General features: G+C 38.4%; 1 protein-coding gene across 4 annotated transcripts; it reads left to right on the top strand.

The window, feature by feature from the left end:
• The first annotated feature begins 2,917 nt into the window (after positions 1–2,917).
• Positions 2,918–7,715, top strand: LOC104093218 (sister chromatid cohesion 1 protein 3-like). Of its 4 annotated transcripts, none has more exons than XM_070195853.1 (14): positions 2,918–3,212; positions 3,587–3,848; positions 3,929–3,975; positions 4,081–4,130; positions 4,221–4,288; positions 4,370–4,713; positions 4,802–4,916; positions 5,008–5,144; positions 5,232–5,599; positions 5,963–6,002; positions 6,179–6,254; positions 6,465–6,624; positions 6,831–6,959; positions 7,414–7,715. In XM_070195853.1, the coding sequence occupies exons 1-12, from the start codon at positions 3,089–3,091 to the stop codon at positions 6,475–6,477; spliced, it is 1,644 nt and encodes a 547-aa protein (XP_070051954.1). In that variant the 5' UTR covers positions 2,918–3,088; the 3' UTR covers positions 6,478–6,624; positions 6,831–6,959; positions 7,414–7,715. The 4 variants fall into 4 exon arrangements, with proteins under 4 accessions (XP_070051954.1, XP_070051952.1, XP_070051955.1 ...); XM_070195851.1 differs by having other exon boundaries at positions 6,170–6,254; XM_070195854.1 differs by lacking the exon at positions 6,465–6,624.
• The last annotated feature ends 11,218 nt before the right edge of the window (positions 7,716–18,933 follow it).

Raw genomic sequence — 18,933 nt, 5'->3', positions numbered from 1 at the left:
GTGACGGGCGTGTGGGCGTGCACCGTCGGAATTGTGACTTGGTCAAATTCCATGGAATTGTATAGTTGAATAATCTGTTGATATTACGTACATTCTCTACGTGTTAGAGAAAATTGAGCTGAGACTCGTATTGAAAATCATGCTTAGGCATATGTTGTTATTGTTGGTACCCACTAGGGCCATTTTGTGATTGAATTATATGCTCAAAAATTGTAATCCCACACTCAGTCATATTCATTCATTTCATATCATATCTCAGTCTCTGTTGCTATTTATTGAGGCATCATATCATTGTTATTGGGCTGCTTATCATGATTTCTGAGAGCCTGAGATACTGTAGAGGTTGATGACTGAGTGATGCCGAGGGCCTAACTGTAAGGATATTTATGGGATCGGGCTGCACGTCGCAGCATGTTTTATTGATTTATGCCATGATTGGCTTGATATAGCGCTTGGGATGAATGAGCCCCTCCAGAGTCTGTATATACCCCCAGTGAGCGCATGTACCTACTGAGTGTGAGTGCCGAGTGATGAGTGACTGTGAGGAATGAGTGACTGTGGGGAAAGAGTGACTATGAGGTTGGAGTGAACTGGAGGACTGAGTGACTGTTACTCTGAGAGGATGTATTGATTTCATTATTTGCTGCATTTCAGTTGTCACATATCACTATTTTGGAAATTTCGGAAAAATATTATTTTCTATTTCGGTCAAACTTGATATGAAATTTTAAATGTTGAACTTGAGTGCATGCCTACTCTTTTATATTGGAAAGAACTGTATTTGGACTTAGCTGAGAAGCTCGTCACTACTTTTAGTTCTTTATTTATTATTGTTACTTAATGATTTGGTTGTACTCATACTACACCATGTACTTCGTGTGCAGATCTAGATGATCCCGGATATAGTGGGTGTTGATTCTCTCTCACGGTTGATTTTTCGAAATTCAAAGGTAGCTGCCGTATTTCGCAGACCTTGTCTCTCCTTCCCTATCTCTTATTTATTGTATTTGGTCTTAGACTATTATAGATCTTGTTTTCTAGGCTTGTAATGTATAGATGCTCATGTACTCAATGACATTAGGTTTGGGAATGTTTGTATCGGAATTTGCTTGATTTTTGGTATTGTATTAAACATAATATTTTCAAACTTAAAGGAAATCGTGGGTTATTGATGTTGTCGGCTTGCCTAGTACTGAGATAGGTGCCGTCACGACAGGTTAGGATTTTGGGTCGTGGTACTTGTTTTGTTTGCTGCTTCCTAGTGTTCAGAGGTGTAATCCATCCCTCCTTATCAATTTGCTGGTTAGCCTTATGTGTCTTCCCTTTCTCCTCCTTTTGCCCAGGGTTCTGTTAGTTCTCCGCTATCCTTTTCGCTTCTGTAACCTGTTTTCCTTCATTTGTTTCCTTCACTATGATTGGCATAGGTCCCTTTGTTTCCTCCCCATTAGGCTTATTCTTCTTCCTGCAGTTTTTATTAGTGTGCCCATATTTCTGGTAGTACTTGCACATCGTAGGTCTCCAGTCATATTGCACCCTTTGTTCAACCAGATTTCCCTGTTCATTCCGGAATAACATCTTTTCAGGTAGTTTGCCATCAATGTCCACCTCAATAAGAAGCCTAGCAAAGCTCAAACCCACCTTCTTTTATGTGTTTTGGTCCACCATAAGTGGTTTTTCGATTAAACTTCTAATTTTACTTAGTCCTTTGGGACTCCAAAATTTAAAATCCAATCCAGGTAATTTTACCCAAATGGGTACTGTATGTAGTTCCTCTTTCGTGAACTCCATCTCTGGGTTCCAAGCTTTCACTATGAACGATTTATTATTAAAATAATAAATGCCTCCCTAAACAGGATCATCCCTCCCAATTACAGAGTCAAAACTTATCACTACTATCCCATTTTTCAGCATTAATATCTTATTTATCCCATATTTAGCCTACAGACGTTATATGTAGCCATTTAGTACTGAGAAGGGGTGTGTGTGCGCCCTAACACATAACAAACAATAACAGTTTGCCAATACTCAATTTCAGAAGTTATGTCATCTACTTCAATTTTACAAACAGGTACCTCATCGATTATCTCTGACGTAACGAAATCCAATTTGAAACCAGCATTTGATATCTTGTCGATGTCGAAATTGTCCCAAACTAAGCTCTTTCTGGTCGATTTTCCTGATTTCTCCAGTTCAATAGCCTTTGCTTCAACTTCTTCCGCCCATGACATCTTCCCGTTGCTACTAGATGCTTGGATTGCTGATCATTCCTCTATAATTTGGAAATTTTCCCTTCCTGTACCCTGTTCTTCATTCACCTATTTTCTTTTCTCCGATGCTTCTGGGTTGCTGTTTTTCGTCTTTTGTGCTTAATTTTTCTGTCGTTGTTGCTGGTTGCGTATTTTCTGTGCTTGTTCCTGTGCCATTCTCACCTTCTCCGGAGTAATTCGATCTCTCCTTCCCATGGATGGCGTAGGTTATGCTAACTTACGCCCAGAGAGAAACATTTCCTAGAGAGAGAAAGTTTTTCAGCCTTTACTGTGAAAGTTGGTTTTGCTCAATTTCATTTATTATTTCTTAACATAAGAGTTGTAAAAATAAAATTAAAATTTTTGAAACATTTATATTCTTATTTAACATTTTAAAATTAAATTTCTGAAAATTAAATTAACTAAATCAAAGCGGAAAAATTAATATAATTTAATTTTGATTATACATAATAAAATAAGCGGAAAGTTAAAATATATATATATATATATATATATATATATATATATATATATTTGGAATAACTGATTGATCCATACATTAACACCCTTATAATCACATATTCACATTAATGAGGTCAATATTTGCCCTACCTAAACCGGTGTCATTTAGTCATCGCGAACTAAAACAGCTGTGGCAGTAGCGTAAATAATCGAAGCGTCATACCTATTGGCGCCACATTCAATCTCCCGCGTTCCCTTTTCAGAACCTTAAAATTCTGGAAACCTTAAAACCCTATTAACCAAATATAATAATACTAGAATTCCCCTACAAACCTTAAACCTGAACTGAAAAGTCGCCGCCGATAGCCGATAGCCGGAGAATGTTCTATTCGCTGACACTTTTGGGGCGGAAAGGTCCATTAGCGACCGTATGGCAGGCAGCAACTATTCAAAGCAGGTTGAAGAAGTCTCATTATGCTTCCACTAATATACCCTCCACTGTTGGTTTGTTCTCTCGCTCACTCTTTTTTCCATTTAAGTTTTCAGTATATAATTTTGTTGTTTTCTAATGTGTCTTTTTCATTGAAAATTTTCCCCTTTTTATTTGCTAAGTATATATAATTTTTCCTTCTTATGGGAACTTTTTATCTATTTTTTTTCCTTCCACATTCATGTGGTTATCTGATTAGTGTTTTGCTGATATCAGTTTGGGTCTTTTTGCGAGATAAAGGTTTGTTCTTTTACATTAAAGATTCTCCTAAGTTTGACCTAAGTTGCTCCACATAAATATATAACAGTAGCTTTGATATGCTTATTATAGTTGTTTTTAAGAGTTTGCTCAGTTATACTGATGCTACTTGTTTACTATTTATTTCTAGAGTTCATCATGTTTCCGGACGTACCCCTTGCACTACGATGGTCTGCTCAGCTTCTACTTGGAGTTGTTAGGATATACTCTAAGCAAGTTGAATACTTTCTCCAAGACTGCAGAACCTTAGAAACGGGAATAAGAAAGTCCATTTTGTCTACAAATCTCAATCTACCGGAAGATGCTCTTCATGCACCATACCAATCCATCACTTTGCCAGAAACATTTGAACTTGATGCCGTCGTTTTTTATGATGATGTTGACCTGAATAGGTAATCTTGCATATCAATTACTTTTTTAGTTTTAGTCAGCTAGAGTCTGTAGGAAGTCACACATGCATTTTGATTTCCAGGTTTGGAGATACTCATCTTAAAAGTTACGAAGAGACAACTTTGGAAGGTATGTATTTTCTTGTTTACTTTATTTCCTGTTTTAATAATACCTTTTTCTGTTTCATTTTCATTAGTGTTGATATTCTAAATAATGAAATTCTTTGTCATGCAGATCAAATACTAATGCGTGAAGATCAGTACGTAGCTATTTTCATTGATGAGGTGGGTTTATCTTTTGCTTCATGTTTGCAGGGAAATTTGGATTTATTCACTTACATTGACATCATTTTGATTAAGAGTTCATTTTTACAGGACATCGGGAATAGTTTGTCAAAATCGGGTGAAGTTTCTGGATTAGGTGCCATGCCTATAGAGACTGAGTAAGGATCTAATTGACTATAAATGTAGATTGTTTCCATTTATTGCCAAGTTTTGAATAAATGTTTTCTTTGATGCTGCAGTTCTGATCCATCAAACCTAGATGGAATTCCTGCTCAATCCCAAAATTCTTCTCCTAAGAATCTGGCAGCACTAAACGGAGGAACTGTTGGCGGTGACATTCCTCAAGATATTCCAGAAATTGAAATCATGCGTGATGCTGTCTATGATCATGGTTCTGAGAATGTTCCCTTATGGTCAGATCAATGGAATGATGTAATGGAACCAGATAAAATTCTGGAGGAAGAGATCATGAAAGACAAGGAAAGTGCAAGCCTAGTCGTGGAAGAGATGGTCGAACGAGACGAACCACCTTCTGCTACTTCAGCAGAGGTTCAAGAATTCACTAATCCACAGATATCTTTTGGTGGGTGAAAAGGTCTTATTCCTATAACTCAAATTATATATGTCATGTATATTACTCTGCATGACTCTCCGTTTTCATGGATATTCAGGGCATCAGTCACCTGATTTATTACTTCGATCAACACCACCTCCTGAGGAGCCAAAAGCAAGGAGAAGAAAGCGAAAGCTACTCATTGATGAGGATGATATAGTATTGTCGAATGAGTATGTTAGTGTATTATCATCTGATTAATAAATAGATTTCTCTTCAAACCATTAGTCTTTCTGACAATGTGTATCATGTTCAACACTACAGTGAAATTGGAAGGCTACTAAATGATACCAGTGCATTGAAACGCCGGAGAAAGAATGCTCCTTTGTCTTCTTTGGACATATGGAAACTAAACAAGAGACATACAAAAGATGGAATGTTATTTGAGTCTTTATTAACCGGTGGGTGTATATATCATAGAGCTTTTTATCTTATATGTATGAGTCTGAATTATCTTCACCGGAAACTCAGCTTTTGTAATTTTGTAGGAGTACATAATGATCTCTGCAACATCTACAAGGAAGACTTCATTTCAGCAAAAATCAAGACCGCTTCCTCACTAGAGGATCATGTAGAACCCAGCGGTAACCAATCCCCTCCACCTGGGAATGATCTTGGGATTGAAATCGAAAGACTACGTGATAATCAAGAATTTGCATGCACCAATTTGTTGTCTGAAATTTTGCCTTCACCAAATAAATTCATTTCCTCTCCACAAATGCCCACGCCCGACCCAGCAGCATCTACTGGGCGTGCTGGTTCCGATATGGAGACCCCTTCAACATGGTACGGAGAGGGACTAGATGTGGAGAATACCATTCTGTCTGATATTCCTGAGTTTGATAACTCTGCTGGGGTATGTTCGATCATGCTTGCTTCCCCGTTAAATAGTGAAGTATGAATCTACTTTTCTAAATGTCAAGATAACAGTTTCAGCAGATTAATATCATCTAGAGTAATCTCATTAGCTCCAGATTTTCATTGTTTATTTATTGTTGAAGACTTATGTTCTATTTTAGGCTAGTTTTTATAAAGAAAGAGTTATACATTCGATGCGAGTGAAGATTTAGGGTTCATATTTGAATGTTCTAGCAGTCATTCTCATTTAAGGTTTGACTACTACATGCATTTCTATGGTCAAATTTTGTTAAGCCAAAATGACTATTAAACTTAGTTCAGACCTGTTTTCCACCTGATAAATTGATAAATGCTGATGCAGGATCTGAGTTTTCTGGACCAAGATGACAGGACTCCCACCGGTAAGCTAAGAACCTCTATTTTTTTTTTTACTTTTTAAGCTTAAGGATTGGTTGTAATTTGGATAATGTTGGTCAATTTCATGTGCTATGACCGTAGCGTCGTATTTATCAGTTTTGTTGATATAACATTTGCCTGAAGCTTGTATACCTATATGTACTAAAATCAGAATTTCCAGGAACTCCTGAAGTTGGTTACTTATCACGTAAGCAAGGGGGAACACCAGAGTTTGACACATTACCTGCTAGAACAAGGTAACACTTTGTAAAAATTATTTTTGTTAATATTGGTTTACTTTGCTATCACGTGACCAAGAGGTCACGGGTTCAAGCTGTGTAAACAGAAATATAAGGTAAGGCTGAATACAATAGATTCTTGTGGTCCGGCCCTTCCCCGGACCCCGCGCATAACGGGAGCTTAGTGTACTGGGCCCTTTTTTTTATTTTTATTGGTTTACTTTGCAGAATAGTCTTTTAATAGTATGTTTGTAGAGCTGTGGCTCAATTTTTGCAATGGAAGTCACCGGTAACCCCCATCTCAGAAGAGACTGGAGATCTCAGCTTAAATACAATTGTAGAAGGCAAAAACAGGAAAATATGTGCCCGAATGTTTTTTGAGACTCTGGTAAGTTTTAATTGCTCTTACACTACTAATATCATCTTTAACTGGGTGTGATTGAGTCAAGAAAAAGGTGTGTATATATATATATATGATATGTATCATTTGCTTAATCAATGATCATATTTAGCATAATTTGTATCTATTGTTGAGGAATTATTTCATAAGATCTTTCACTTAATTGTTTTCCTTCTGGAAATTGAACATTCCAGGTGTTAGAGAATTGTGGACTCGTCGATGCGAATCAAAATGAACCTTATGGTGATATAACTTTGAAAGTTACTTTCAAACTGAAGGAACAATTTTCAAGCTGAGGTTATTGTGTAGATGTATATATAGAGGTAAAATTTTAGTTCTATTTTTTACTGCAGTATTTCTACTGTTTAAAGAAATCAAAGATACAGTCTTCTTAATAGCTTAGTCTTTGACCTGTCAATGAAGAGAGCCCGTCGACTATGGGTTCGGCTGAACCCAGTCACTTTAATCCAGATCGTGTATTTGTCTTACGAAATTCATTGAATATGTAAGAATTGTTAATTTAGAAGCCAGTAACTTAAAAGGATTAGAACCTCGAACTCATAAATTCCAAATTCTTGCTTCGCCTCTGAGGATAATAGGTCTTATTGTGCCTCTAAAGCGCGCACACTCACACTCACATATGTATGCATGTATATATTGCTTTTCTGACATCTGAATGTGATTTTCCTTCTGTAAAATGTAGTTAAAATTACTGTGCACTTTTCTTTGATTATTTTTCTAACAAATCTAAATGCAGTCTTGTTCTTTGAAATGCAGCTAAATCATTGTCCAGACATACATTTAGCATTCAGTAACTATATGAAGATGGATAACCGTGGCAACCATTTTGTCTAAATTATTTGGAGTATCAAGGAATTTAGCATTGTGCTGCTCCTCTATCAAGTCTGCTGATTCTAAATTATTATTTTCACAGTTCCTATTCTTTTAGGTATAATTGGTCCAGTAACATTAAAGAAAACCACTATAATAAAGTCCACTGTATATTATCTGCTAGTAATAAGTTAGACTTAGCCCATATAAATATGTCTTTTTGAAACTACATGGAACATTTTAACACACAAAAGTACATAGTTAATAGTAATAAGTTTCAGTTTTCATCAATTTTGTTCCCTAGTGAAAGCTGTATCGTAACTGAGCAGGAAAAAGGAGAGAACTATATATAATCTGACCGATCTCAATTTGATTAGTCCAACCAAATTAAAGTACTTTCTCCACACAAAAAAAATCCATATAATGTCCCTTTCCTCGAGGACGCCAAGGATAATTTCACAGTTCAGATGTACATTATATATAGACTTTTACAAATAAGAACGAAAAGCTAATGGTAAAAATTTATCCTCATTGATTGTTTATGTTGGATGTTGGTACGTGTTTGCAAATAAACTTATTTTGTTTAAACCATGATTAATTAATATGTAGTTTTACGTCACTAATTCACTTAATTATGCTACATTGATATGGTTTGGTGTAGAGACCCGGCTATGGAGATTTAAGTCAAATTTCAATCGGCATTAGTGCATATATAAAAGCACACAAATTTCGGTCATAGCTAGTATAGGCATATATATAACAGTAATTTTTTTGTCATTTTTCCCTTGATCAAGACCAGTTTCCTTAGTTTAAATCCACCATAAATGGCTTTTGAACTTTTTGACTTTTACTCTTTTTCGTGTCTCTACCGAAATTTTGTTGTGCTCGGCATTGTTCGATTCGGGTCAGACTCACACGACTTTCTCCAAAAGATCTCACGCCATTTTTAAGATACCTCTACCCATTTAAAATACCCTACGTCTTATATGTAGGCTCCCAATCTTTTCAGCTATCAATGTGAAACTTTGTTCGCACACCCAACAATCTCCCCCTCGAACTAAGTTCCACGTGACCCATTACCACAATTCACGGGTCTCCTCATCGAACTAAGTTCGATGGGGCCCATTATCACGATACACGGGTCAATTTTCGAGATTCACTGTGTGCCGCTCACATTGTTAGAGTATTATGACAACTGAAACCCGCAACTAGCTTCTTCTTTTGTGCGCGCCGCTTCGCATAATTACTCTGCCATTTCTATACTCGTCCCGCCGAACCTAGGCTCTAATACCAGTTATTGGTCTAAAACGGCCAAATTATACTATTAACATAATGTGATATTGTCCGCTTTGGGCTAAGCTCGCACGATTTTCTTCCAAAAGGTCTCACACCACTAAGAGACCTTTACACCTTATATGTAGGCTTCTAAATTTTCACGCTACCAATGTGAAACTTTGTTCTCACACCAAATAGATTTAACATGTATTAATTAAGCCTGAATACTTCCATCTCTTTGTTTATAGAGTTCAACTGTTAATTTATACACTGACACTTTAGAATATTTCTCACATTAGAAGTAATTGTAAGTCATTTTCCATAATAAGTGAAAATAGTAACATAAATAGTAAGGTGAGTAATCTTTTAAAAAACATTAAATGATAATGATGATGTGAATTTTGTACTATTATACAATTGGCTGCACCTGCTGCTTCAGAAGGTAACGATGTTGAAAAGATTGACACTTATCCAAAAGGTCATTTTTAAAGAATCCAATGAAACATTAATCATCGTCACAAGTACTGAATTCAACTATGTTTTTAATTAATGGAGCTTCGTTTTAGGTCAATCCAAACATTAATTAAACAAGGATATCTGAATAAAGGTGACGTTCCAACTTTTGCTACTGTTGCAAATTGCTATTGCTCTTTTTTGCTAAACTGTGCTGATCCCAAGAAAGCTTTCTTTTAATATTTATTTCAACTTGGTGGGCTATTTTGAATTTAATTAATATACTACAAGTTTATCCTAAAAAACATTTTAAATAATAGTATATTTTGGAGGTACAACATCATTTGGATCTGGATGTTAAGGATTAAAGTAGAAAGTTAGTAGGTAGTTGAGTTTGGGACACATTATTTGTCTCATCATATCATTCACGTATTATTTGATTCTTCGATTTCTATTGCTAATGCATGTTGTTACCCTTGCTTCGGCTGTCTTATTACTTTGCTATTATTTTGCTGTTAATATTGTTCTTGTTTTCTGTTTACTCGAAAAACGGATAGAGTTGAATTTATACATAGTTCTAAGGATATGTGGTATAGCTTAATACAAATCGTGAGGATAAATAAAAATATCAAATATGGATTGCAAAGAATGTAAAATAAATAAGGTTGGAAAGAAGATGATTTCTAAAAAGAAGATGATTTCTTAAAATAAGCAAGATGAATCAATTAATGAAGTTTTAAATAATAACTCTCGAATATAGGAGAATATGGTGCTTGAATTACAATGTAAGCCAAAAAACTGCCTTCTACAGAAATATATCCATCCTCTTTATACTGGAGGATCCTACTTTTTATAATTAAAAATACATAGTGGAGAACCCATGATAAATTAACTTTTTCCTAATTTTCGCCTAGATTTTCTCCCTTAGTGTATTCGCAACGGCTCTTGTCTGTGAACCCGATCTCGATCAGCCTTGGTGCTGGTCGGTGTTGCTTCTGGAACTCGATATGGACTTGGGATCAGGTGATGATTCAGACTCGATCTCGGTTGGCCTCTACCCCTTAAGCTCGAAATCATCTCATCATAGTTCGATTCGGACTCCAGCTCGATAATGAGTTCGAACTCGGTGTTCGATCTATACCTGAAATCTGGAGCTTTGTTTGTACCACCTTCGGAACCCATCTCGATATTACGAAATTTTTCTCTGATCCATTATGTTTCGACCCCGATCAATCGTACAAAGGCCGAAATCTATTTCGACCGTATACAGATAGTCCCCTCGTTTCTCGGAAAGGATGTGGTGAGAAACGATATGATTTCTTAATGCATCGATTGGATTATAAGTTGACGTTCACATTGACGCACGTGATAGCTGACCCGTCGATTTAGTTTTTCAAGGCATTTAATGCATGTCAGACGGTGGTCGGCCACCGCTGATATTGAACCGTCATTATTTCAATCTATAAATAGCCTTTCTGTCCACCGTTCATCACTTTTACTTCTTCAATCTTAAAAAAAAATCAAGTTCTTTTTCGTCTCTTCTGAGTTTATTCACTAATCTTTGACTCTTTTCTGCAAAATTCTTCTTCTAAACCACCAAATCTTTGTCACCTTCTTTAAATCCAAAATGGTGAAGACATAAAAAATCGTCCCCCAAAAAGAAAAAGCTTCTTCTTCCCAATCTGCCCCCGACAAAATACCGGTGGATCTACGGCCTGAGGAGTGCGTTTCGGCAGCGTGTGTTCTTACCTCCGATTTCAAACTTGATAAAGGTTTGTCGGTTCCAAGCCGATGTGAACCCGTATCGAGATATATTTGTTCGATAACCCGGGGGAATATCGAGCGGATAAAAAAAGATTATAACTGGGAGAACAAAGAAGTGGTAGTGACGTCTCCCGAAGAGGATATTACTACTCACGTGAGAGGGTTTTTAAGCGTGTATACTTACCCTTTCACGCTAGGTCCCCTCGACCCTGTTATCATAGATTTTTGTCGTAAATACCTAATAACCCTAGGCCAGATACATCCTTCCTTTTGGCGGATCGTTATTTTGATATGATATTTTGTGAATAAAATTGAGGGGATGCCTTTCACCCTCGATCATCTTGTCTGATTATACCGTCCTCGCCTTTTTCGAGGAGGATTAATAGAACTCCAACGTCGAGCTACCAAGGCTCTGTTCTCGAGTATAGACGAGGATAAGGATCAAGGTTGGATGGGCAGATTCGTTCGAGTAAGGACTTCGGACCTGATTCCGACCGAAAAGATATCTTTTCCCGAGGAGTGGAATATAAAACGTAAGTGTAATTCTGCTGTTACTTTCTCCTATTTTGTCATTTTATTTCTTTTCTTACCGATATTCCTCTTTTTGTAATGCAGCGATTCCCTGGATGCCCGGAACAGTTCCCAATCTCAAGAACTGGGTACGAGCTCTAGCTTCGACCTCCACATACGCCGAGCGCTCATGGCGTGATTTGTCAAAGGGCCGATGGGAGGCCAAAAATCATGGTAAGCCCTTTTCTGGTACCTTTTGGTAGTTCGAACGAGATGTTTTCCATATACTTTAATGAAATTTTCCATACGTAGGTGTGGGCAAAGATGCAGTTTTGAGGCCCTTGTCCATCGAGGAAGAGGATTCGGCCTCTGTCCTAAAGCCGGTGAAAGATAATAAGAGGAAAAGAGCCTCCGCTCCCGAAGATCCAAAACTGAAGAAGAGGACGACTCGTAAGCCGAACAAGAATACCATTCCTTTGACCGTAGAACCAGTTCTGCATCTAAGGGATGAAGACGAAGAAGAAGAAGAAGAAGAAGAAGAAGAAGAAGAAGAAGAAGAAGAAGAAGAAGAAGAAGAAAATGATGGGTCCGCGCTGGTGGCCCAAACGAAGAAGACCACCGACGTTCCACAAGCAGCTGGATCAATGGTGGTTCATAAGGCTCCGCCTCGAACTGAGGATATATCGGAGAAAGATTCGGGCGGAGTCCCCAAGTTGTTGGAGATCGAAGATGCTTCCCATCGAAGCCAATGGATGGGGGATATGTCTGAAGGGGCTCTCCTCGAATCTCTTTGAACCGAAGAAAATGCTCCAAGTGATTCACTTGGGGCAGTACCAATCGAAGACTCGTCCACCTTCCTTGCTTTTTCCGCAGGGGCGATTCGGGAAGCCCAAGCTTTGGGAGCCCTCGAACTAGACAAGCCTTATGATGGAGAGGATCCTTTTCGTGACTTGTTTACTGGTATAGAGGACGTTGCCGGTACTAGTGATGCATCAGATCTTTTTCACAGGGTGCAACATGCTTTGAATCAGGTAAGCCTTAAATTATTTTGTTGGTATTATCTTTACGTTTGCTTTTCTTTTCTAACTTTGTTTCTTCTTTCTTTGCAGGCCGCGACAGTTCATCGAGAAGCAAGTTCTCGGTCCCGAACCGAGCTGCGTCGATACGAGGCCGAGCTTCAACGTGTTACGGAGGAGAGGAACTCCCTAAAACTCCTCTCAGGCCAAAGGGGAGAGGAAATAAAAGACATCCGAGCTGAGTTAGCCAAGGCTCACCAAGATCAGATCGATCTGTTCGAGCAGGTAATAATACTTTTAAAAGCCTATGGACTCGATACCGGAATGATGGCTAATTGTTCGGTCTCACAGCTGCAGCAGAAAATTGAGATGATCGGAAAACTCCGTGAAGAAGTCGATGTGATAAAAGCGGAGTCTTTGAAGTGGAAAGAAGGAATGGACCGCTTTGCTGCAGAGAAAGAAACTGCTCGAGCCTAATTGTCATCGGCCGAAAACCAACTTCAAAAAATAAAGGAGAAAGGCTCGGTCCAATCAAGAAGAATAGAGGAGCTCGAGGCTCGGTTGGCCTCTGAACTTGCCAAGGTCGAATCTGACGCCGAAAAGGCAAAGGCTGATGCGGATGCACTCGTGGCCGTCTATCGGGCCGATGCTGAAGCTGCCCAGGTCCAAGCAAGAGAGGCAGCCGAGACCGCCGATACTCGAGCACATTGGGTCATCGAACTTGCTAAGTGCTGATCTCGGAGGGAGACCCTCGAGGAGATCCATGCTCGAGGTTTCGACCTCGTTGAAGAGATTAAAAGGGCCAAAGAACTCAAAGCCGATGTTGAAGCCTTGGTTTCCGATGACAACGATGATGATAATGATAATGATGATGGGAGTAAGAGCGGGTCCGAGAATAGGGGGGATCTCGGTGGAGAAGAGATCGCTCCAGGAGATAGCCAAGAAACTTAGCCCTTAGTTTCTATGTTGCAATCAATTATGTAAACAGTCTTGTATATATAAATATCTTTTTTTTTACCGACTTGCTTCTGTTTTGTTTCCTGCCTTGTAAAGATTTTATTCATGCTTTATGAATCTTTTCATAAGAATTTAGGCAATTTGATCGAATTTGGACTTCATAGCCTTTATAATCGAGTGGGCGCTTACTCAAGCTTGAAATAAGGTAGACCATAGGCTTATTAGTCGAGTGAGTGATTCGAACTCGAAGTAACATAGCCCTTAGGCATAATAGTCGAGTGAGTGCTTGCTCGAACTCGAAAAAAATAGTTCGTGGCTTAGTAGTTGAGTGAATGATTCAAACTCAAAGTAATTAGCCCGTAGGCATAATGGTCGAGTGAGTTCTTGCTCAAACTCGAGATAAAAGTAGCCCATAGGCTTATTAGTCGAGTGAATGTTTTGAACTCGAAGTAATGTAGCCCGTAGGTGTAATGGTCGAGTGAGTGCTTGCTCGAACTCAAAATAAGGGTAGTCCGTAGGCTTATTAGTCGAGTGAATGTTTCGAACTCGAAGTAATGTAGCCCGTAGGCATAATGGTCAAGTGACTGCTTGCTCGAACTCGAAATAAGAGTAGCCCGTAGGCTTATTTGTCGAGTGAATGTTTCGAACTTGAAGTAATATAGCTCGTAGGCGTAATGGTTGAGTGAGTGCTTGCTCGAACTCGAAATAAGAGTAGCCCATAGGCTTATTAGTCGAGTGAATATTTCGAACTCGAAGTAATGTAGCCCGTAGGTGTAATGGTCGAGTGAGTGCTTGCTCGAACTCGAATTAAAAGTAGCCCGTAGGCTTATTAGTCGAGTGAATGTTTCAAACTCGAAGTAATATAGCCCGTAGGCGTAATGGTCGAGTGAGTGCTTGCTTGAACTCGAAATAAAAGTAGCTCGTAGGCTTGATAGTTGAGTGAGTGTTGCTCGAACTCGTTGATTTACCTTAAGCCTGTTTGCATAATAAAACTCGAAATAGGGGAATCTTTCTTGGATATAAGATATCGGTAGAGAAGAAATTTTTCTTTGCAAGTCATTATACATGTGTTCATGTTTTGTGTCAGGGCTCGGGCCAACTACATGAGCATGGTTCGTTTTGACCATTTGGCTCTTACAATTTTCCCTATTGGAACCCTGTTGTTAGGAAATAACTTTCTTGCATCAGAACTTGATATATTTGAGGGTTAATGCCCCCCAGTATTCGAGGTCGATTGTAAAGAGGCCTCGGATACTGTCGAATTGTTTCTAAGTTTAGCACGATCACTGGTTGCCTCATTAAAAACCTTGCCGAAAAACCCATTTAGAATAAAACTGGTCTAAGGGAAAAAGAGTGCAACGCGTGCTTTTAGACCTAGGGCTTCGTATTGAAGGATCCATCCTAGCTCCCGATCGGACTCCTGCAGGGGTTAGTTTCAAAATGTAAACGAATATGGAAGGGTTGTACCTTAGCAGTAGTATCGTTTTAGGTGCGACACATTCCAATTGCTTGAAAGTTGTTTGCCATTTATAATACCGAGCTTATATGATCCTTTTTTGACGTTTTCGAGAACCTGATACGGTCCTTCCCAGTTCGGTCCTAGTTTTCCTTCGTTTGGATTTCAGGTACTGAGGGTGACTTTCCTTAGCACTAAGTCCCCGAGTTTAAAATGGCAAACCTTGGTTCTTCGATTATAGTATCTTTTGATTCGCTGCTTTTAGCGGCTAATTGGACGAGAGCAGCTTCTCGTTTTTCATCCGATAATTAGAGGCTAGTGTTCATAGCCTCGTTATTTGACTCTTCTCTTGTATACCAAAACCTGGCACTGGGTTCCCCAATTTTGACTGGAATTAAGCCTTCAGAGCCATATACTAAGGAGAATGGGGTCGCCCCCGTACTAGATTTTGATGTTGTTCGATATGCCCAAAGAACTTCGGGTAGGATTTCTCTCCATTTTCCCTTAGCATCGTTCAACCTCTTCTTTAGGTTTTGAATGATAGTTTTATTTGTTGATTCGGCCTGTCCGTTCCCACTTAGGTGATACGGTGTTGATAATATCCTCTTTATTTTGTGGTCTTCGAGGAATTTCGTCACTTTGCTGCCGAAAAACTGTTTCTCATTGTCACACACTATTTCAGCGGGTATCCCGAATCGACATACGATATGATCCCAGATAAAGTCTTTAACCTCATTCACTTTTACTTTAACGAAAGCCTGTGCTTCAACCCATTTAGAAAAATAGTCAGTCATAAATAAAAATAAATTTAGCTTTACCTGGGGCCGATGGAAGAGGGCCGATGATATCTATTCCCCATTTCATGAATGGCCATGGGGATAAGACTGAGTGAAGTTTCTCTCTGGGCTGATGGATCATTGGTGCAAACCTTTGACATTTGTCACATTTTCGAACAAACTCCTTTGCATCTTTGCCCGTATCGATCCAATAATACCCTGCCCTGATTATTTTTCGGACTAATGAATCGGCACCAGAGTGATTCCCATAAGTGCCCTCGTGCACCTCACGTAGGATGTTAGCGGTGTCTCCTGGACCTAAGAATACTGCCAATGGTCCATCGAATATCCTTCGATATAGTGTTCCATCTGCATTTAATGTGAATCGAGCAGCTTTGGTTCGTAGGGCCCTCGAATTTTTAGGGTCCGATGGGAGCTTTCCATTCTTTAAGTATTCAATATATTTATTCCTCCAATCCCAGGTTAAGCTCATAGAATTTATCTCGGCATGACCTTCTTCGATCACGGATCTCGAGAGTTGAACGACAGTCCCCGAGCTTATCTCGCCTTCCTCGACCGATGATCCCAAATTTGCAAGTGCATCAACCTCATTGTTTTGCTCTCGTGGAACATGATGTAAAGTCCATTCTTTGAAATGGTGCAAAGTGACCTGCAGTTTGTCCAAATACCTTTGCATTCTATCTTCTCGAACTTTGATGGTTTTGTTTATTTGATTTACCACCAGCAAAGAGTCACACTTGGCTTCGATGACTTCTTCTCCCAAGCTTTTAGCTAGCTCGAGACCCGCAATCATGGCCTCATACTCGGCCTCGTTGTTAGTCAACCTAGTAGTTTTGATAGATTGCCTAATAGTGTTAGCCGTGGGTGGCTTTAAAACGATGCCTAGCCCGGACCCTTCACGTTCGAAGCCTCGTTCGTAAAAAAGGTCCATACCCCCGATGACATACCAGATTTCAATAAGAGTTCTTTTTCGACTTCGGGTACGAGGGTCGGCGTGAAATCGGCCACGAAGTCCGCTAATATTTAAGACTTGATGGTCGTACGAGGTTGATATTCGATATCATACCCACTGAGTTCGACGACTCATTTGGCCAATCGGCCTGATAGTTCGGGCTTGTGCAAAATATTACGAAGCGGGTAAGTGGTTAATATGCATATGGGGTGACATTGAAAGTACGGTCTTAACTTTCTAGAGGCGCTTATCAGTGCAAGTGCCAATTTTTCTAGGTGCGCATATCTAGTTTCTGCTTCCCCTAAGGTTCGACTTATATAATAAACGGAAAATTGCGTACCTTGCTCTTCTCGAACTAGGATACCGTATACTGCGATTTTCGATTATCATGACCCAATTTCACCTATAGGTCGTGATGACGCCCAACACTACAGTTGGGCAAGCCAACTTAATAAATTAAGCATATACTGACAAAATTTAAAACCAAGAAAATAATAAAATACCAAATTCTACCAATGTGTGTGCCAAGACCTGGTGTCACAAGTGTATGAGCATCTAGTAGATTATACAAAGCCTCCAATACTTTCTGAAATAAAAATAAACAGAATGAAAAATACAAGGAGAGACACTAGTAGCTGCAGAACGGCTCAAAAAAAGGCAGCTCACCACTATGCCCCTGGATAACGTGGGTGTAAAATGATAGGTCCCCCACTAGTACTTGCCTCAGGTCCTGCACAAAAAGTGCAGCAAGTGTAGTATGAGTACATAAACAACGTGTACCCAGTAAGTATCAAGCCTAATCTCGAAGTAGTAGAGACGAGATGGTCGACTTTGACACTCACTATGGGTCAATAATAATAATTGAAATACAACTAAAATATCTAAATCAGCATGATTCACAGAATTTATGATAGTTTATTTAATCAGCAGAAATAATCAAATTACTTCAAATGCAACAATTCTCAATATATTAATTAGATTCCTTCAATTCAAATAATTTCCAATTTATCGATTAAATCTCATTTACAGGAATAACAATTAATTCCTTAATAAGCAGGAATAATAATTCATTAAATTCCAAGGATTTTCTAATTTATCAATTAGATTTGCAAGCTGAAATACACTATTAAAGTATCGTGTAATTATTATTATTAAGCACGATTTCTGCTGAGGACGTACGACCCGATCCAGAGTGACGTGTACACTGTCGAGGGACGTGCAACACGATCCATAGATGCATCTATCCTGCCGAGGCGTTCGGCCCGCTCCACAAGAAAGGAAGACATTTTCTTATGTACCTCCGGAAGGAGAGTATATTTATTTTAAGATAAATTCGGGAGGAAGAACAATTTATTTTTACAATTAATTAATTTAAACAGAAAATCAAGCATATGAGATTTTCATCCTTTAATATCTTTATCTAACAATTCACAATATATTCATATATATATAACAATTCACAATATATATATACAATATATTCATATATATATATATATATATATATATCAATTAATATTAGTTAAACAAAGAATATAATTTACACAAGTAATTCATGCTTTGAATCCTAAACTACCCGGACTTTAGCATTAATAGTAGCTACGCACGGATTCTCGTTACCTCGTGCGTACGTAGCCCCCCGCAATTAGCAACAATTATTCAATTTAATCCCTATGGGGTAATTTCCCCTTCATAAGATTAGACAAGAGACTTACCTCGTCTCAAAGTCCACTTTTCGATTATCGCGTCGCGTAAAATTCTCGATTCGATGCCGAAAAATCCAAAACTATCCAAAAGTTATATAAAATAATTAATATATGTTCAATAATTCGAAATTCATCTATTAAATAAATTACCCTATCCAAAATGGTAAAATTTTTAAAATTCACCCTGCCCACGTGCTCGGATTCCGGAAATTTTTGGATGGAAACGTTACGCATAATCTCAAGAACTCAAATATATAATTTCTATCCAATTCCATAACTATTTTCGTGGTTAAAATCCCATTTTTATAAAAATCTAGGTTTTTCATCTAAACCATTGATTTCTAAGATTTACTTGTTATAATCTACCCATAATCTATGTATTTAACTCAAAGGGTGTAGAATTAACTTATCTCCAAGTTATTAGTTGAAATCTCCTCTCAAAAAGCTCCAAAATTGCCCAAGAATGGAAGAAAATAGGATCAAAATGATTGAGCCCTGATTTTTAACACATTCTGCCCAACAGTCATTTTTGCACCTGCGGAAGGTGTACCGCACCTACGGCTTTCGCACCTGCGAAAAA

This window comes from Nicotiana tomentosiformis, chromosome 2 (assembly GCF_000390325.3).
Source record: "Nicotiana tomentosiformis chromosome 2, ASM39032v3, whole genome shotgun sequence".
NCBI classification, from domain to species: domain Eukaryota; kingdom Viridiplantae; phylum Streptophyta; class Magnoliopsida; order Solanales; family Solanaceae; genus Nicotiana; species Nicotiana tomentosiformis.
This window is presented reverse-complemented; position numbering and strand designations above follow the sequence as displayed.